General features: G+C 39.1%; 1 protein-coding gene across 2 annotated transcripts in view; it reads left to right on the plus strand.

Moving 5' to 3' along the window:
- FZD6 (frizzled class receptor 6) overlaps window positions 1–21,425 on the plus strand; it is a 43,713-nt gene that overhangs the window by 14,409 nt on the left and 7,879 nt on the right. For both annotated transcript variants that reach the window (XM_023248271.2, XM_045049759.1), the window contains exon 3: window positions 20,265–20,461. In XM_023248271.2, the coding sequence (XP_023104039.2) occupies window positions 20,265–20,461 (197 nt within the window). The remainder of the gene's footprint in view (window positions 1–20,264; window positions 20,462–21,425) is intronic.

The following is a 21,425-nucleotide window of genomic DNA, read 5'->3' on the forward strand; positions in this document are numbered from 1 at the left end:
ACCTGTGGTGGCCCTGTCTTTGCTCAGTCACTTTGCCCCATCAGGACAGGGTGGACTCGCCACTGGTCCAACGTCCTTTAAAGCTCTTGTTCCCTAATTGTTGGGTGTGGGTTCTATATGTGCCCTTTAAATCAGACGTGTTAATTGTAGTGTTGTAATCACATCTCATATTTATTTATTATTTTTTTGTATGTCCTTTCACTTACTAAGAAATATGCATTGAAATTTCTCATTAAGATCATGGAATTCTCCATTTATCCTTGTAGTTTTGTTGCTTTTCACCTTACCTATTTTGTGCTATTTTATTACGTGTATACAGTGCTCAGCAATATATTGTAAAGTGTATTTGTTGCATTTTATCCAGAATCTGAATGTTTTGTGGCAGGAGATATTTAGTTGGTCACACTGCCAGAAAGTAGAAGTCCTCATTGTCCTAATTTTTTTTTCATTTCTTACATTCCCTCAGTTGCTCAGTATCATGTCACATTTTTATATTATTTGGTTAATTTTAATACCAGTGTAGTTATCATACAGTGCCATATTCCTGTGTACAATATAGCGATTCAGCAATTCAGTATATTACTCTGTGCTTATCAAAATAAGTATACTCCTGAATCCCCATCACCTGTTTCACCCATCCCCCCCAACTGACCTCCCTCTAGTAACTATCTGCTGTTCTCTGTAGTTAAGAATGTGTTTTTTTGGTTTGTCTCTTCTTTTTTCCTTTGTTCCTTTGTTTTGTTTTTTAAATACCATATATGAGTGAAACCATATTTGTGGTTTATGACTGGCTTATTTCATTTAGCATTATACTCTCTAGAGCCATCCACAGTGTTGTAAATAGCAAGATTTCATTTATTTTTATGCCTGAATAATATTCCACCACACATACATACATACATACATACATACATACATACATACATACATACATACATACATACATACCACATCTTCGTTATCCGTCCATCTACTGATGGACACTCAGGCTCCTTCCATAATTTGGCTATTATAAATATTGCTGTAGTAAACAAAGGGGTACATATATCCTTTCAAATTAGTGTTTTTGTATTCCTTGAGTAAATACCTACTGGTGCAATTTCTGGATCATAGGGCAGTTCTGTTATTTATTTTTTTTCCATACTGTCTTCCATAGTGGCTGTACCAGCTTGCATTCCCACCAACAGTGCAAAAGGGTTCCCCTTTCCCCACATCTTCACCAACAGTTGTTTTTCCTGGAATTTTTTTTATTTTAGCCATTCTAACAGATATCATTATGGTTTTGATTTGTATTTCCCTGATGATGAATGATGTTGAGCAACTTTTCATGTGTCTGTTGGCCATCTGTACGTCTTCTTTGGAGGAATGTCTGTTCATGTCTTCTGCCCATTTTTCACTTGGATTATTTGGTTTTTTTTGGTGTTGAGTTATATTGGTTCTTTTATATATTTTTGATACTAATCCTTTATTGGATATATCATTTGCAAATATACACTCCAATTCAGTAAGTTGTCTTTTAGTTTTGATAGTTTCCTTTGCTGTGTAGAAGCTTTCTTTCTGTCTTTCTTTCTTTCCTTCTTTCTTTATAGGAACATATATTTTTTTAATGTTTATTTTTGATAGAGAAAGAGAGCACAAGTGGGGGAGGTGCAGAGAGAGAGGGGGTGACAGAGGATTTGAAGCAGGCTCCTGCTGACGGCAGAGAGCCCAACGCGGGGCTCAAACTCATGAACAGTGAGATCATGACCTGAGCCGAAGTCAGATGCTTAACTGACTGAGCCACCCAGGTGCCTCATTTTTTATTTTGACATACTCCCAATAGTTTATTTTTGTTTTTATTTCTTTTACCTTAGGAGATATAGCTAGAAAGATGTTGTTATGGCTGATGTCGGAGAAATTACTGCTTGTGCTCACTTTTAGGATTTTTATGGTTTCAGGTCTCACATTTAGGTCTTTAATCCACTTGAGTTTGTTTGTTCGTTTGTTTATTTATTTATTTATTAATTATATGAAATTTATTGTCAAATTAGTTTCCATACAACACCCAGTGCTCATCCCAAAAGATCCCTCTTCAATGCCCATCACCTGCCCTCCCCTCCCTCCGCCCCCCCTCCATCAACCCTCATTTTTTTCTGTTTTTAAGAGTCTCTTATGCTTTGGCTCTCTCTCCCACTCTAACCTCTTTTTTTCCTTTTTTTTTCCTTCCCCTCCCCCATGGGTTTCTGTTAAGTTTCTCAGGATCCACATAAGAGTGAAAACATATGATATCTGTCTTTCTCTGTATGGCTTATTTCACTTAGCATCACACTCTCCAGTTCCATCCACGTTGCTACAAAGGGCCATATCTCATTCTTTCTCATTGCTACGTAGTACTCCATTGTGTATATAAACCACAATTTCTTTATTCATTCATCAGTTGATGGACATTTAGGCTTTTTCCACAATTTGGCTATTGTTGAGAGTGCTGCTATAAACATTGGGGTACAAGTGTCCCTATGCATTAGTACTCCTGTATCCCTTGGGTAAATTCCTAGCAGTGCTATTGCTGGGTCATAGAGTAGGTCTATTTTTAATTTTTTGAGGAACCTCCACACTGTTTTCCAGAGTGGCTGCACCAGTTTGCATTCCCACCAACAGTGCAAGAGGGTTCCCGTTTCTCCACATCCTCGCCAGCATCTATAGTCTCCTGATTTGTTCATTTTGGCCACTCTGACTGGCGTGAGGTGATATCTGAGTGTGGTTTGATTGGTATTTCCCTGATGAGGAGCGACGTTGAGCATCTTTTCATGTGCCTGTTGGCCATCTGGATGTCTTCTTTAGAGAAGTGTCTATTCATGTTTTCTGCCCATTTCTTCACTGGGTTATTTGTTTTTCGGGTGTGGAGTTTGGTGAGCTCTTTATAGATTTTGGATACTAGCCCGTTGTCCAATATGTCATTTGCAAATATCTTTTCCCATTCCGTTGGTTGCCTTTTAGTTTTGTTGGTGGTTTCCTTTGCTGTGCAGAAGCTTTTTATCTTCATGAGGTCCCATTGTTCATTTTTGCTTTTAATTCCCTTGCCTTTGGGGATGTGTCAAGTAAGAAATTGCCGTGGCTGAGGTCAGAGAGGTCTTTTCCTGCTTTCTCCTCTAGTGTTTTGATGGTTTCCTGTCTCACATTCAGGTCCTTTATCCATTTTTGAGTTAATTTTTGTGCAAGGTGTAAGAAAGCGGTCTAGTTTCATTCTTCTGCATGTTGCTTTCCAGTTCTCCTAGCACCATCTGTTAAAGGGACTGTCTTTTTTTCATTGGATATTCTTTCCTGCTTTGTCAAAGATTAGCTGGCCATACTTTTGTGGGTCTAGTTCTCGGGTTTCTATTCTATTCCATTGGTCTCTGTGTCTGTTTTTGTGCCAATACCATGCTGCCTTGATGATTACAGCTTTGTAGTAGAGGCTAAAGTCTGGGATTGTGATGCCTCCTGCTTTGGTCTTCTTCTTCAAAATTACTTTGGCTGTTCGGGGCCTTTTGTGGTTCCATATGAATTTTAGGATTGCTTGTTCTAGCTTTGAGAAGAATGCTGGTGCAATTTTGATTGGGATTGCATTGAATGTGTAGATAGCTTTGGGTAGTATTGACATTTTGACAATATTTATTCTTCCAACCCTGGGCACAGAATGTTTTTCCATTTCTTTATATCTTCTTCAATTTCCTTCATAAGCTTTCTATAGTTTTCAGCGTACAGATCTTTTACATCTTTGGTTAGATTTATTCCTAGATATTTGATGCTTCTTGGTGCAATTGTGAATGGGATCAGTTTCTTTATTTGTCTTTCAGTTGCTTCATTATTAGTGTATAAGAATGCAACTGATTTCTGTACATTGATTTTGTATCCTGCGACTTTGCTAAATTCATGTATTAGTTCTAGCAGACTTTTGGTGGAGTCTATCGGATTTTCCCTGTATAATATCATGTCATCTGCAAAAAGTGAAAGCTTGACTTCATCTTTGCCCATTTTGATGCCTTTGATTTCCTTTTGTTGTCTGATTGCTGGTGCTAGCACTTCCAACACTATGTTAAACAACCACGGTGAGAGTGGACATCCCTGTCGTGTTCCTGATCTCAGGGGGAAAGCTCTCAGTTTTTCCCCATTGAGGATGATGTTAGCTGTGGGCTTTTCATAAATGGCTTTTATGATGTTTACGTATATTCCTTCTACCCCGACTATCTCGAGGGTTTTTATTAAGAAAGTTTGCTGAATTTTGTCAAATGCTTTTTCTGCATTGATTGACAGCATCATATGGTTCTTTTCTTTTATTAATGTAATGTATCACGTTGATTGATTTGTGAATGTTGAACAAGCCCTGCATCCCAGGAATGAATCCCACTTGATCATGGTGAATAATTCTTTTTATAAGCTGTTGAATTCGATTTGCTAGTATCTTATTGATAATTTTTGCATCCATATTCATCAGGAATATTGGCCTGTAGTTCTCTTTTATTACTGGGTCTCTGTCTGGTTTAGGAATCAAAGTAATACTGGCTTCATAGAATGAGTCTGGAAGTTTTCCTTCCCTTTCTATTTTTTGGAATAGCTGAGAAGGATAGGTATTATCTCTGCTTTAAACATCTGGTAGAACTCCCCTGGGAAGCCATCTGGTCCTGGATTCTTATTTGTTGGGAGATTTTTGATAACTGATTCAATTTCTTCACTGGTTATGGGTCTGTTCAAGCTTTCTATTTCCTCCTGATTGAGTTTTGGAAGCATGTGGGTGTTTAGGAATTTGTCCATTTCTTCCATGTTGTCCAGTTTGTTGGCATATAATTTTTCATAGTATTCCCTGATAATTGCTTGTATCTCTGAGGGATTGGTTGTAACAATTCCATTTTCATTCATGATTTTATCTATTTGGGTCATCTCCCTGTTCTTTTTGAGAAGCCTGGCTAGAGGTTTATCAATTTTGTTTATTTTTTCAAAAAACCAACTCTTGGTTTCATTGATCTGCTCTACAGTTTTTTAGATTCTATATTGTTTATTTCTGCTCTGATCTTTATTATTTCTCTTCTGCTGGGTTTATGCTGTCTTTGCTGTTCTGTTTCTATTTCCTTTAGGTGTGCTGTTAGATTTTGTATTTGGGATTTTTCTTGTTTCTTGAGATAGGCCTGGATTGCAATGTATTTTCCTCTCAGGACTGCCTTCGCTGCATCCCAAAGCGTTTGGATTGTTGTATTTTCATTGTCATTTGTTTCCATATATTTTTTAATTTCTTCTCTAATTGCCTGGTTGACCCACTCATTCATTAGTAGGGTGTTCTTTAACCTCCATGCTTTTGGAGGTTTTCCAGACTTTTTTCTGTGGGTGATTTCAAGCTTCATAGCATTGTGGTCTGAAAGTATGCACGGTATGATTTCAATTCTTGTATACTTATGAAGGGCTGTTTTGTGACCCAGTATGTGATCTATCTTGGAGAATGTTCCATGTGCACTTGAGAAGAAAGTATATTCTGTTGCTTTGGGATGCAGAGTCCTAAATATATCTGTCAAGTCCATCTGATCCAATGTCTCATTCAGGGCCCTTGTGTCTTTATTGACCGTGTGTCTAGATGATCTATCCATTGCTGTGAATGGGGTGTTAAAGTCGCCTGCAATTACCACATTCTTATCGATAAGGTTGCTTATGTTTGTGAGTAATTGTTTTATATATTTGGGGTTCTTGTATTCGGCGCATAGACATTTATAATTGTTAGCTCTTCCTGATGGATAGACCCTGTGATTATTATATAATGCCCTTCTTCATCTCTTGTTACAGCCTTTAATTTAAAGTCTAGTTTGTCTGATATAAGCATGGCTACTCCAGCTTTCTTTTGACTTCCAGTGGCATGATAAATAGTTCTCCATCCCCTCACTTTCAATCTGAAGGTGTCCTCAGGTCTAAAATGAGTCTCTTGTAGACAGCAAATAGATGGGTCTTGTTTTTTTTTATCCATTCTGATACCCTATGTCTTTTGGTTGGCGCATATAGTCCATTTACATTCAGTGTTATTATAGAAAGATATGGGTTTAGAGTCATTGTGATGTCCGTAGGTTTCATGCTTGTAGCGATGTCTCTGGTACTTTGTCTCACAGGATCCCCCTTAGGATCTCTTGTAGGGCTGGTTTAGTGGTGACAAATTCCTTCAGTTTTTGTTTGTTTGGGAAGACCTTTATCTCTCCTTCTATTCTAAATGACAGACTTGCTGGATAAAGGATTCTTGGCTGCATATTTTTTTCTGTTCATCACATTGAAGATCTCCTGCCATTCCTTTCTGGCCTGCCAAGTTTCAGTAGAGAGATCAGTCACGAGTCTTATAGGTCTCCCTTTATATGTTAGAGCACGTTTATCCCTAGCTGCTTTCAGAATTTTCTCTTTATCCTTGTATTTTGCCAGTTGCACTATGATATGTCGTGCAGAAGATCGATTCAAGTTACGTCTGAAGGGAGTTCTCTGTGCCTCTTGGGTTTCAATGCCTTTTTCCTTCCCCAGATCAAGGAAGTTCTCAGCTATTATTTCTTCAAGTACACCTTCAGCACCTTTCCCTCTCTATTCCTCCTCTGGAATACCAATTATGTGTCGATTATTTCTCTTTAGTGCATCACTTGGTTCTCTAATTTTCCCCTCATACTCCTGGATTTTTTTGTCTTTTTCTCAGCTTCTTCTTTTTCCATAATTTTATCTTCTAGTTCACCTATTCTCTCCTCTGCCTCTTCAATCCAAGCCGTGGTTGTCTCCATTTTATTTTGCAGCTCATTAATAGCATTTTTTAGCTCCTCCTGGCTGTTCCTTAGTCCCTTGTTCTCTGTAGCAATAGATCCTCTGCTGTCCTTTATACTGTTTTCAAGCCCAGTGATTAATTTTATGACTATTATTCTAAATTCACTTTCTGTTATATTTAAATCGTTTTTGATCAGTTCGTTAGCTGTCGTTATTTCTTGGAGGTTTTTTTGAGGGGAATTCTTCCGCTTCATCATCTTGGATAGTCCCTGGATTGGTGGGGAATTGCAGGGTACTTCCCCTGTGCTGTCTTGAATAACTTGTGTTGGTGGGCGGGGCCGCAGTCAGACCTGATGTCTGCCCCCAGCCCACCGCTGGGGCCACAGTCAGACTGGTGTGTGCCTTCTCTTCCCCTCTCCTAGGGGCGGGATTCACTGTGGGGTGGTGTGGCCCGTCTGGGCTACTTGTACACTGCCAGGCTTGTGGTGCTGGGGATCTGGTGTATTAGCTCCGGTGGATCGGCATGGTGCACAGGGGCGGGAGGGGCAGGCTCAGCTCGCTTTTCCTTAGGAGGTCTGCTTCGGGAGGGGCCCTGTGGCACCAGGAGGGAGTCAGACCTGCTGGAGGGATGGATCTGCAGAAGCACAGCATTAGTTTTTGGGTGTTTTCGAGGTGCAAGCAAGGTTCCTGGCAGGAACTGGTTCCCTTTGGGATTTTGGCTGGGGGATGGGCCAGGGAGATGGCGCTGGCGAGCGCCTTGTTCCCCGCCAAGCTGTGCTCTGTTGTCCGGGGCTCAACAACTCTCCCTCCTGGCTCTCTGAGTAGAGCTGTTAACTTATAACCTTCCGGATTTTAAGTCCCGCTTGCTCTCCGAACACACTCCTTCCGGCCCCTCCGCTTTTGCAAGCCAGACTCGGGGGCTCTGCTTTGCCGGCGGGCTGCCCCTCCGCCCCAGCTCCCGCCTGCCAGTCCGTGTAGCACGCACCTCCTCTCTGCCCTTCGTACCCTCTTCCGTGGACCTCTTGTCTACGCTTGGCTCCAGAGAATCCATTCTGCTAGTCTCGCGATTTTCTGGGTTATTTAGGCAGGTGTGGGTGGAATCTAAGTGATCTGCAGGACGCGGTGAGCTCAGCGTCCTCTTATGCCGCCATCTTCCCACTGCTTCTGCTTCTGTGTCTCTCCACTTGAGTTTATTTTTATGTTTGGTGTAAGAAAATGGTCAAGTTTTATTCTTTTGCATGTAGCCGTCCAGTTTTCCCAACACCCATTTGTTGAAGAGACTTTTTCCCCATTTTATATTCTTGCCTCCTTTGTCAAAGATCAATTGACTATATAATTATGGGGTTTATTTTCTGGGCTTTCTGTTCTGTTCCATTGACTTATGTGTCGGTTTTTGTGACAGTACCATACTATTTTGATTACTATACTTTTGTAATATAACTTGAAGTCTGGAATTGTGATACCTCTAGTTTTTGTTTGTTTGTTTTTTTTCAAGATTGCTTTAGCTCTCCAGGGTCTTCTGTGGTTCCATACAAATTTTAGGATTGTTTATTTTAGTTCTGTGAAACATGCTGTTGGTATTTTGATAGAGATTGCATTAAATGTGTAGATTGCTTTAGGTAGTATAGATATTTTAACTATTTATTCTTCCAACCCATGAACATGGAATGTCGTTTTGTGGTGTCATCTTCAGTGTCTTTCATCAGTGTTTTACAGTTTTCAGAGTACAGGTCTTTGACCTCTTTGGTGAAGTTTATTCCTATGTATTTATTATTTTTGGTGAAATTGTAAATGGAATTGTTTTCTTGATTTCTCTTTCTGCAGTTTCATTAATAGTGTATAGAAATACAACAGGTTTCTGTACATTGATTTTGTATCCTACAACCCTACTGAATTCATTTATCAGTTCTAGTAGTTTCTTAGTGGAGTCTTTAGGATTTTCTATATATAATATCATGTCATCTGCAAATAGTGAAAATTTTACTTCTTCCTTACCAATTTGAATGCCTTTTATTCCCTTGTGTTGTCTGATTACTGTGGCTAGGACTTGCAGTTCTATGTTGAATGGAAGTGGTGTGAGTGGACATCCTTGTCTTATTCCTGACCTTAGAGGAAAAGTGGTCAGTTTTTCCTCCTTGAATATGATGTTAGCTTTGAGTTTTTGATATAAGGCCTTTATTGTGTTGAGGTATGTTCCCTCTAACCCTACTTTGTTGAGGGTTTTTATCATGAATGGATGTTGTACTTTGTCAAGTACTTTTCCTGCATCTATTAAAATGATCATGTAGTTTTTATCCTTTATCTTATTGATGTAATATATCATGTTGATTGATCTGCAAATGTTGAACCACCTTTGCATCCTATGAATAAATCCCAGCATCATGATAAATGATCTTTTTAATGCATTGTTGAATTTGGTTTTCTAATATTTTGTTGAGGACTTTTGCATTTATGTTCAACAGAAATGAACTCTGTTTTTTTTTTTTTTTTTTTTTTTTTTGTGGTGTCTTTATCTGGTTTTGGCATCAGGGTAATTCTGGCCTCATAGAATGAATTTGAAGGTTTTCCTTCCTTTTCTGTTTTTTAGAAAAGTTCGGGAAAAAATAGGTATTAACTCTTCTTTAAATGTTTGGTAGAATTTACCTGTGAAGCTGTCTGGTCCTGGACTTTGGTTTGTTAGGAGTTTTTTGATTACTGATTCAGTTTTATTGCTGGTACTTAGTCTGTTCAAATTTTCTTTTTCTCTTTTTTCTTTTTTTTTTTTTTTTTTTTTTTCAAATTTTCTATTTCTTCCCGATTCAGTTTTGGGAGGTTATATGTTTCTGGGAATTGGTCCATTTCTTCTAGGTTGTCCAGGTTGTTGGCATATAATTTTTCATAATATTTTCTTACAGTCCTTTGTATTTCTGTGGTGTTGGTTATTTCTCCTCCCATTTCTGATTTGGTTATTTGAGTCCTCCCTCTCTGTCTTTTTATGAGTCTGGCTAGAGTTTTGTTGATCTTTTCAAAGAACTAGCTCCTGATTCCATCAATCTATTCTGTTGGGTTTTTTAATTTATCTATTTCTGCTTTAATCTTTATTATTTTCTTCCTTCTGCTTTTGGGTTTTGTTCTTCTTTTTCTAGCTCCTTTAGATGTAAGGTTGTTTATTTGAGATTTTTCTTGCTTTTGATGTAGGCCTGTATTACTATAAACTAATCCCCACCCCCCTACCGCCACCACCACCAGAACCTCTTTTGCGGCATCTCAAAGATTTTGGGCCATTGTGTTTTCATTTTCACTTCTGTCCATGTAATTTTTTATTTCTTCTTTGATTTCTCGGTTGACCCATTCATTGTTTAGTAGCATATTATTTAACATCAATGTGTGTGTGTTCTCTCCAGAGTTTTTCTTGTGGTTGATTTCTAGTTCATAGCATTGTGGTCAGAAAAGACACATCTTATGACTTTGATCTTTTTGAATTTGTTGAAATTTGTTTTGATGCCTAATATATGATCTATTCTGGAGAATGTTCTATGTGCACTTGAAAAGAATGTGTATTCTGCTATTTTAGGAAGGAATGTTCTGAATATATCTGGTAAGTCCATCTGAAACCGTGTGTCATTCAAAACCACTGTCCTTATTGATTTTTCTGTTTGGGTGATCTGTCCATTGATACAAGTGGGATGTTAAAGTTCCCTACCATTATTGTATTGCTATCAATTAGTTCCTTTGTGTTTGTTATTAACTGTTTTATGTATTTGCTTCCATATTGGGTGCATAAATACTTAACAGTTATTACATCTTCTTGTTGGATTGTCCCCCTTATGATAATAAAGTGTCCTTCTTTGTCTCTTGTAACAGTCTTTGTTTTAAAGTCTATTTTGTCCAATATAAGTGTTGTTATACCCCAGCTTTCTTTTCACATCCATTTGCATGGTCAATGCTTTTCCATTCCTTCACTTTAGGTCAGAAACGAGTCTCTTATAGGCAGCATATAGATGGGTTTTGGTTTTTTTATCCATACCATTACTCTGTTTCTCTTTAATTTTTTTTAATGTCTATTTATTTTTGAGAGATAGAGAGAGACACACACACAGAGACAGCATGAGCAGGGGAGGGGCAGAGAGAGAAGGAGACACAGAATCTGAAGCAGGCTCCAGGCTTTGAGCTGTCAGCATGGAGCCCAATGCAGGGCTCAAACTCAGGGACTGTGAGATCATGACCTGAGCCGAAGTCAGATGCTTAACCGACTGAGCCACCCAGGTGCCCCTACTCTGTGTCTTTTAATTGGAGTGTTTAGTCCATTTATATTCAAAGTAATTATTGAGAGATACGTTTTTATTGCTATTTTGTTACTTGTGGTTGTTTTTATAGTTCTTCTCAGTTCCTTTCCTTTCTTGCTCTCTTCTGTCATGTTTGCTGGCTTTCTTTAGAAATATACTTGGATTCCTTTTCTTTATTTTTTGTATATCTGTAACTGGTTTTTGACTTATGGTTACCATTAGGTATGTATATAACACCTGGAGATATCAGTTTATATTAAATTGCTGGTCACTTAAGTTTGAACCCATTCTTTACAGCTCTTCCCAACTGTGTTTTAGGTATATGGTGCCATACTTTACATTCTTTCAGTTTGTGATTTGACTGATTTTTACAGATATACGTAATTTTACTGCTTTCGTGCTTCCTACTTTTCTTAAGAAAAATTTTTTAATGTTTTTATTTATTTTTGAGAGAGCAAGTGAGCGAGTAGGGGAAGGGCGGGGGGGGGGGAGATAGAGAATATGAAGCAGGCTCCACGCTCTGAGCTGTCAGCACAGAGCCCAACGCAGGGCTTGAACTCACAGACTGTGAGATCATGACCTGAGCCAAAGTTGGATACTCACCCGACCGAGCCACCCAGGTGCCCCTTACTTTTCTTACTCTTACATATGGCCTTTCTTTTCCACTCACAGAGTCCCCTTTACTATTTTTTATTGTGTAGTGGTCATGAACTCCCTTCACTTTTGTTGTCTGGGAAACTATCTCTCCTTCTATTCTGAATGATAGACTTGCTGGATAGATTATTCTTGGTTACAGATTTTTTTTTTTTTCTTTCAGTACTTTGAATATATCATGTCACTGTCTTCTGCCCTGCAAAGTTTCCACTGAAAAGTCTGCTGATAGCCTTATGGGGTTTCCCCTTGTATGTAACTGTGTTCTTTTCTCTTGATGCTTTTAAAATTTTCTCTTTACCACTACTTTTTGCCATTTTAATTACTATGTGTTTTGGTGTGGAGCTCCTAGAGTAGCTTCATTGTGAAATCTCTGTGCTTCCTGGATCTGGATATCTGTTTTTTTCGCCCAGATTAGGGAAGTTTTCAGCTGTTATTTCTTCAAATAAATTTTCTGCCCCCTTTTTTTCCTCTTCTTTTCTGGGATCCCTATAATGAGAATGTTAATATGCTTGATGAAGTTGCTGAGTTCCCTAAATGTGTTATCATTTTGTATGATTTTTTTTCCTCTCACCTGCTCAGCTTGGTTACCTTTCATTAATCTGTCCAACATGTTGCTGATTCATTTTTCTGCTTCCTCTAGCCTGCTATTTATTCCATCTAGTGTATTTTTAATTTTATTTACTGTGTTCTTCCTCTTTGGTTCTTTTTTTTTTTTTATCTCTTTGTTAAGAGTCTCACTGATGTTCTCCACTCTTTACTCAAATCCAGTGAGTGTCTTTATGATCATTACTTTAAATTCTCTAGCAGACATATTACTCATCTCTGTCACATCTAGGTCTCTTGCTGTGGTTTTGTTCTCTTTTATTTGGTACATGTTCCTCTCTCTTCATTCTGTCTAACTTTCTGTGTCTGTTTCTGTGTGTTAGGAAAGTCAGCTACCTCTTCTGGTCTTGAAAGTAACGGCCTTATGAAGAAGAGGTCCTATGGTGCCCTGCAGTGCAGTGTCCCCCGTTCACTGGAATCTGGTGCTTCAGGGGTATCTTCTAGGTGTGTTGTGTGCACCCTACTGTTGTCTGTTGGGCACTTTTGCCTTTAGTCCAGTCTTCTGCGGTGGCTCTCTTTGCCTGTTGTGGGCAGTGTTTGGTCCCTGTGTTGTTAGTGAGCCAGTCTGGGGCCACCGTGAGCTTGAGTTTAGTCAGACCAGGTGTTTGTCCAAGATGCAGTAGCACCAAACTGAAGGATGCTTTCCCTGTGTTGTCCCCAGAGAAGCTTTTATTGGTTGGTGGGGACTGCAGTCAGACCCAGCTGTCTGCCTCCAGCCCACTCTTGGGACTTTCTGCCTGGCGTGTTTGGTTATCTTGCCCTCACCCAAGGGCAGGAGTCACTTTGGAGTGGTGCTTACACACTGCCAGGCTTGTGGCTCCAGTTTGAATAGGCTGCAAAAAAGAGCTATTGGAGGGGGCAGGGCCCACGTTGTTTACAGGGTTTATGCCGGCAGAGGGTACCTGCTGCCAACACAGGGTGCAGCTGGTGTGACCACTGGGGTAGGGCCCACGGTTTTGTTCTGCTCTTTGGTGGGGCCCACCACCACCGGCGGATCAAAGCTTTACAAAGTGTGGGGTTGGGAGATAGGTGTTGGCAAAGTGCCACCAGTCTTCTGGGGGAGGGGACCTCCAGTGCTGGGACTGAGGCAGGTGCGGCTGGAAGAGGCAGATCCCCTAAGCAGGCAGGTGGCGGTGCAAGCAAGTTAGGTAGTGTGTATCAGGCATCGGGCTGGTTCCTGAAGGTGGCCATGTGTTTATGCTGGGGGGCAGGAAAGGGAAATGGTGTTTTCCAGCCCCTTTGTTCTTGGGGGAGTCTCCCAGTGATCTCTACCCCTTGGGGACACACTTTGAAATCAGTAAATAACCCTCCTGTGTGCCGCAGGCTGCTGCATCTATGTTGTATCTCCACAGACTATTTGTAGTGCTGTCTTTTTAAGGGTGGGGACTCAGCTGGCTCTTCCAGAACCCAGCCTGCTGATTTTTTAAATTCCAGACTTTAAGTCCCACGGGTTGTGAGAACTCGTGAAATTCAGCACCTCTAGTTTTCAAAGCCAAATGTTATGGGGATTCATATTCCCCATGCAGGTTCCCCTGTGTGATAGTCTCTCTTCCCTCTCCATGCCCATGGCTCCCTCCTTCCCAGGGACCACCGGGGTTTGGTTAGCTCTGACCATGTCTCTGCCTGTCCTACACTCTTCAGTGTGGCCTCTTCTCTTCCTTTCGTTGTGGAGGTCTGTTGTGCCAGTCTTTGGGTTGTTTTCTGGGTCATTTACATTGATATGAGCATTATCTGTGGGCCGAGGTGAGCTTAGGGTGCTCCTGCTCCACCATCTTCCCAGATACTCACCTCCATTCCTTTCTATCTTTCAGAAATGTCTCCAAATGTCTGTAGTTCATTGATAGACCTTTCCCTGCTTTTTTTGTAAAGTTATAGATTTTCTGTTTTGTCCTTAACCCTTTTTTCCCATTTAAATGGCATTTGGAAAAGAAAATGTTATTATATAAGTTCAGTGCATTTCTCTTAAATCCAAATTTTCATCTTCTCTTACTCTACGTGTTCTCTTTGGGTAATTTCATTCACATATTTCAATTACCATTTTTATAATGATGGCTTCCAAATCTACATCCTTTACCTAAAGTCTCTTACCTGCAAGCTCTATTTATTTAACTGCCTACTAGTAGATATCCACACTCACATGTCCCATGGGCACTTCAAACTGTCCATGCAAATGAATGGATAAACAAATTATGGTGTGCCTACACAATGGAATACTACTTAGCAATTAAAAAGAATGAACTATTGGTACACGGAACAACATGGATGAATCTCAAAATAATGATGCCAAGTGAAAGAAGCCAGACCAAAAAAAATATACGCTGTATGATTCTATTTATATAAAATTCTAGAAAATGCTGCTTTATAATGACAGAAAGCATGATCAGTGGTTGCTAGGGGATGTTATTGGCTTAGTGTGGGGGTAGGGGGTAAGAGGGGAGATAGGAGAGGGGAGAAGGGTTACAAAGAGGCAAGAGGAAACTTTTTGTGGTGATGGATATTTCCTTAATTGTGATAATGCTTTCAAAACCTGTCAAAGCACACACTTTATACATGTTCAATTTATCATATATCAATATACCTAAATAAAGCTAGAAGAAAACCCTCAGTGTTAAAGGCTTTTTAACAGAAAAACTGCGGTTCCTGCCCACTCTTTTCTATCCTCATCACAATCCTCCTCCCCAAAGACAGCTAATTTGAGGTCTTTCAGGAACTTTTCTTATACACAAGCCATGTTCTAATATGCTTAGTCTGTTATTTTTTAAAGTTTATTTATTTTGAGAGAGAATGTGTGAGAATGTGGGGGGGAGGGGCAGAGAGAGAGGGAGAATCCCATGCAGTCTCTGTGTTGACAGATGTGGGGCTTGATCTCACAAATAGGGAGATCATGACCTGAGCTGAAATCAAGAGTCGGATGTTCAACTGACTAAGCCACGCATGTGCCCCTCTTCGTCTGTTACTTATTGATTCATCCCTTTAGAACTTCAGGCAGTATCTGTTTATTCTTTCCTATATGGTAGTTGGTAATATATTTCTCTTACTCTACCATTTTTACTTATCCTCCCTACCTTCTATAATACAATTTTTGGTTAAGTCAATCATCAGTTCCAGCATTACTAGGAACATTAAATATTGTACATTACTGAGTCAGATGCTTTGATTGCATCTATTTCTTTAATATCTTCCCTCTTGATTAATGCAGCAAATGCATTTTTCCCCATTTGCTTTGTTTTCTATGTACCTGTAGCTAATTTTTTTCAGATGTCCCAACAGACTTTTAGACATCTAACAGCAATTTTTTTCAGATGCTCAGTGTATCATATAACCCGTCATTTCCAGTACCCCATTCCTATTCCTTTGGAGACATTCCTCCTTCAGCTGGCTGTCCATCAATATGCCCCGACTGCTTTCTGAACTAGAATCATAGCTATCATGCTAAGGCTTCCTCTTGCCATTCTCCAATGTTGGATCAACTAATTCTTGAGTCCTATGTCATTTTCCTTTCTGTTTTATATTCCATCCGTTGGTTTTAGGAATAGTACATCCTCTAGTTGTTTCCTAAAAGGGGACACTTGAAAGTTAACATTTTTTTTATTTCTTAGAGGGCCAAAAAGGTCTTATTTTACTCTCACCTAAATGTTCCATTGGGTATAGAATTCTAGGTTAAATAATATTGTTTCAGAATATTAAAATTATTTTTGAACTGTCTCCTAGTATCTGAATTATTAGATACTCAGAATTAAATTCTTTTTTATGTGGCCTGTTCTTTTTTTTTTTTAATTTTTTTTAACATTTATTTATTTTTGAGACAGGGAGAGACAGCATGAACGGGGGAGGGTCAGACAGAGAGGGAGACACAGAATTTGAAACAGGCTGCAGGCTCTGAGCTGTCAGCACAGAGCCTGATGTGGGGCTTGAACTCACGGACCGCAAGATCATGACCTGAGCCAAAGTCAGATGCTTAACCGACTGAGCCACCCAGGCGCCCCTGTGGCCTGTTCTTTTCTATCTGGAAGCTTTTATGATTGCTTTATCTTGATGCTCTGAAATTTTTTATTGACATGCCTTGTTCATTCATTGCTCTGATTGGTTTATTTAACAAATATTGATAGAGAAGTAATTATACACACACACACACACACACACACACACACACACTGTTCTAAGCATGAGGGATATAGCCGTGAAAAAAAATAGACAAAATCCCTTCCCTTCATGAAATTTACATTCTAGTGGTGAAGGCAGAAATTAAGAAATAAACTAATATTTAATGAAATGTCAGATAGTGATAAGGACTATAAAGAAATACAAAACAGTAATGGAACAGAGAATGGCAGGATCATTTTTTACAAAGGGTGGACAGAGAATGGTGCTCTGAGGTGACAGTTATGCAGAAAATCAAATGAGGACACGAGTCATGGGACTTTGTGGAGGAAGAGTGCTCTATGTGAGGGGAACAGCAAATATAAAGATTCTTAAGCATAAGTATACATGGAATGATGAGAAGCAAAAGGCCAATTTGGTGACAATGGAGTGAATAAGAGAAAGAGTGGTAGGAAATGAGGAAAAGACTGGTAGGAAGGTGGATTTGTAGCCAGGAGTCAGGCTACAAATTTATATTTGCTCTTCTCTTCACCTAGAAGACTCTTCCTCCACAGTGTCCCGTGAAATTTAAGGCCTCACAGGACTTGATAAAGACTCTCGAATTTATTCTGATAGAGTCTTTTGAACAAGGACAAACTTACATTTTAAAAAATCACATTGGTTGGAGTGTGGATCTGAATGGAAATTAACTGTGAGATTTGTAAGAATGTTAAGTAGTGAGACTATTAGGAAAATATTTCAGTAGCTTAGGTGCAAGATATAGTGGTTTGGACATAGTAACTTAGTAATAGTGAGAAATGGTCAGATTTGAAATAGATCTTGTAGGGAGAACCAATAGGATTTGCTGCTGGATTGCATATGGGGTGAGAGAAAGAGAGGAGTAAAGGATGAATCTTTAGATCCTTGGCCAGAGCAACTTGGTGAATGGTGGCACCACCTTACTGAGGCAGGGAAGACTGAGGTGAGGGATTGTTTAGGCTTGAGTTATATTTTGGACATGGTGGGTTTGAGATGCGGATTGACAGCTGAGTGAAATTCTCCAGGAGGCAGATGGCCATCAACTCAAGGGTTCACAGGAGAGATGGCTCTGGAGATAACTGTGGCAGTCCTTCATGCATAGTTGGTAATGAACACCATGGTTCAGGATGAGTTTCCCCTGAGGAGTGAGTATAGATAAGATAGAGGTCTGAGGATTGAGCTCTGAAGCACTTCAGTATTTAGAATTGGGAAATGGAAGATCAGAAAAAGAACAGCAATAAATAGGTAGGAATCCAGGAGAATTCGTATTCTAGAAGCCAGTTGAGAAAAGTATCTCAGGAAGAGGGCAGGATCCACTATGTAAAACTCTCTTGAGAGCTGAGTAGGATGAGGACTCAGAATTGACTATTGGATTTGACAACATGGTGTTTATTGGTGGCCATGACAAGCAGTTTCACTGAAGCATGAGGATGGCTGGAGAGAGGGCTCAAGAGGGAATGGGAAGAGCAGAATTGGAGAAAGTAAAGACAACTATTTTGAGGAGTTTTTCTATAAAGGAGAATAGAAAAATGGAATAATGAGTGGATGGACATTGGGATGTGGAGTCAAGGAAAGATATTGTTGTGTTGTGTTGTGTTTATGGTGGGAGATAATAGAACAAGTTTGTGTGATGGGATAATCACTGAAGCATAGGTTTGGAATTGGGATGTTGAAAGAGAGGAGAATGTGAGAGAGATCTCTGTAAAAGAAAGTTAATTGACTGAAGTTTTGGTCCAGAAATGTTTTAGTAGTGAGATTGCAGTGTGATGCCAGCTTTTTCAGTTTGGGAGCTAGTACCCTTCTGTCCTGAGAGATGGTCTCATATTCTTCATTTGATTATCATCTACACTCCCCCTTTCCCTGTTGTTCTTTCTAGAACTCCTGTGGTAATGTGTTGGACACTTGGACCGATCCTCTGATTGGGAGGATTTTCTCTCCGATTGTCCATCTCTTCCCTCAGCTTAACTTCTAGTCCTTCTGTAGAGTTTTTTTATTTGAGCTGTCTTATCTTAATTTTCCATAGCATGCTATTCTTTTTAAATGGATGCAATAACTTCTCACTTAAGATACTTAGGTTTTTGTTTTGTAATTTATTTTCCTTTGTTCCCTGCATAATCTCTCTTTCCTCCAAATATTCAATGATCTGCTTGCTTGTTTTGGTCTGTTTTTGATACGGGAGGCTTTCTTCAAGTGCCTGATGATCCTTGGCTGCCCAGTTGTACGTGTGTGGGACACTGAAAAGGTCCGTGTGCATGAATGGTGGGCTTCATAGTAGGGTGAGCTCAAAGTTGACTGGCTTTTTGTCATTATGTAGAGCTCTTCAAAATTGTTGAGTTTTTTCAAAGAATGGGGATGGTGAGTATGTGCCTGAACAGAACAGGAACAAGATGAGGCCTCCGTGTTTCTGTAGATAGTTATTCAGTCCCCCTCTTTTCACCTTGTGCCATATCCCTGCCCGGCTCTGTGACTGAAACCCCAAGTTAGAACATCTCCAGCTCCATTTCTCCTGGTAGAATGCAGTAGTCATCTGGCTTCTGGGGTAGGGGTTGGAGTTGGGATGGCATGGAGAGAAATTGATTAGTAAACAGTCCTACAATGTTGGCCTTTTGTGCTACTTGCTACTTCAAAGAACTGAGACTCTCAGAATCTTCAGGGCACATCCACTCATTGTCATCTGAATCCCTCCACTCCTATTTTGTAGTGCACCCCGAATCCCATTAAATCACTTTTCACTCCTGTAATAGCTTTCTGTCTTGGAAGGTTGGGGCTTTCTTTTTTGTTTTGCTTTTATTCTTTGGAAAAGTCAGATCTGCTAGTGTAGTCTCTCCTGTTGATGTACTAATGGGTTAGAACCTTTTATTCTTCATTATAATTTTAGTGAGGAACCATGAGGAGAGAAAGGAGGCAAACATAATGTGGTTAATGTGCAGGTTTATCCAGAACCCATCTGCATTCTTATAAAGTGTAATCTTCACAGTAACTAATGTTTATTGAGTGCTCACTATATGCCAGACACTGTTCGAAGTGCTTTATATTAACTCAGTACTCATAACAATCTTACGTGACAGGTACTATTATAATTGCCATTTTACAGGTGAAGAAACTAAGACACAGAAAAGTTACATAATTTGACAAAGTTACACAGCCAGTAAGTGAGGAACTAGCATTCCAACTCAGCTATCAGACTCTAGAGATACTCCCTGCTTAAAACTCTCTGATAGGATTTCATTCCTGGATTTGAAAATCCAGGCAATTTAGCAGGCTATTTGTGCTTTCCAGGATCAGGCCCAGTGTACCTCTCCAACCTCACTCTCTACACTTAATGCCACTGTTTCGACCTTATGTTCTAGCCACACTGAGCTTCTTGCCCTGCATGTACACACTCTAGTGATCCTCATGCCTTTTTCATGCTCCACCCCAAACATTCCTTCATTTTCTAGAGTGCTCAGTACAGTGTTCGGGTATTCAGCATATGCTTATAAATTGAATATTGTAGTTTATTTCACATAGCAATCAACTCATGCTTTTGATTTGTTTTGACTTAGCATGTCTTCCTGAAAAATGTATAATTGAATAAAGTAATATTCCATTGTATATGAAGGATTCATAAGTCTAACAGACTAACTTGAAATTATCTCCTTAAAATTTGATTATATTGAGGGGTGCCTGGCTAGTTCAGTTGGTTCACTCTTTATCTCGGGTCGTGAATTTGAACCCCATATTGGGCACAAAGATTACTTTAAATAAAAGTGAAAAAAGTTGTACTGTATTGAGAGTGAGGCAAAGATTCTTTTGGAGTATAAGTGAAAAGGTATATACTTTAAATAGTAAATGGATTCCATTCACTGGCTCTTAAAATGTTTTCTAACCTTATCTTGTTGTTTTCCTTAATAGCTTTTTCTTCCTCTTGCAAATTTGGAATGTTCACCAAATGTTGAAACTTTCCTTTGCAAAGCTTTTGTACCAACCTGTACAGAACAAATTCGTGTGGTTCCACCTTGTCGTAAATCTTGTGAGAAAGTATATTCTGATTGCAAAAAGTTAATTGACACTTTTGGTATCCGATGGCCTGAAGAACTTGAATGTGACAGGTAAGTCATGTTTTCAACTGAAAGCTTCCAATGATATTTTAATGTTGGTGTTCGTTTTCCAGAATGTTTGTGACAGGCTTTCGTTATTTATTTCAAAAATGTATATTGCACACTTAATGGGTGATAAGTGTTTTGGACACAATGGTGAGCAAAAACAGACTTACAGTGGGAACTTTGGGGTGGAAGGAACAGATAATCAAATAATTACAGTAATAAGTATAAAATTATAACCATAGAGAAGTACACAGTTGTATGAGAACATGTAATGGTGCCTTTGACCCAAACTGGGAGGGAATGAACTTATTATCAATTCAGTGACCTTTTTACTCATTGACCTTCATTAATTACTTTGGTCTCTTATTCTGTGGACATTGGGGGATCATTAATTTGAAATATTCTATGGATGCAATGAGACTTGGCATTATAAAGCTGGGGAGGAAGCTGTGTCTACATTTTTGTTTCTTTATCTGTAGAATAAAGTATAGAACCTTTGTGGAAGTCATATACTTCCAGTAGATGCATAATTGTTTTTAAGAACACTTAATAATACAAAGTTGAGGATGTTCATACCTTACACTGTAGGTGGTCCCTTCTATAGAAACGTTTACAGAAACAAGGAATCATACACAAGAATATTGATTACCACATTATTCCTAATTTTTTAAAAAATGGAAAAAATGAAAGTCCATTGTAGAAGAATGTGTAATAAATGTAAACTGTGGCATATGTATACATTAAACTACGATACAGTTGACAAAATTAATGGTTGATCCATATCTGTAAACACAGATAAATCCAAAAATTACAGTGTTCAGTAAAAAAAAGGATGCTAAGGTAGGATATATACAGCATGATATCATTTATATAAAATTCAAACCTGCCAAATAATACTATGTAACATTATGGTTAGAAAATAACATAGTAAAAAATTTTTTTTAATTCATAAAGAGAATGAAAACTGAAC

Source organism: Felis catus, chromosome F2 (genome assembly GCF_018350175.1).
Source record: "Felis catus isolate Fca126 chromosome F2, F.catus_Fca126_mat1.0, whole genome shotgun sequence".
Lineage (NCBI taxonomy): Eukaryota > Metazoa > Chordata > Mammalia > Carnivora > Felidae > Felis > Felis catus.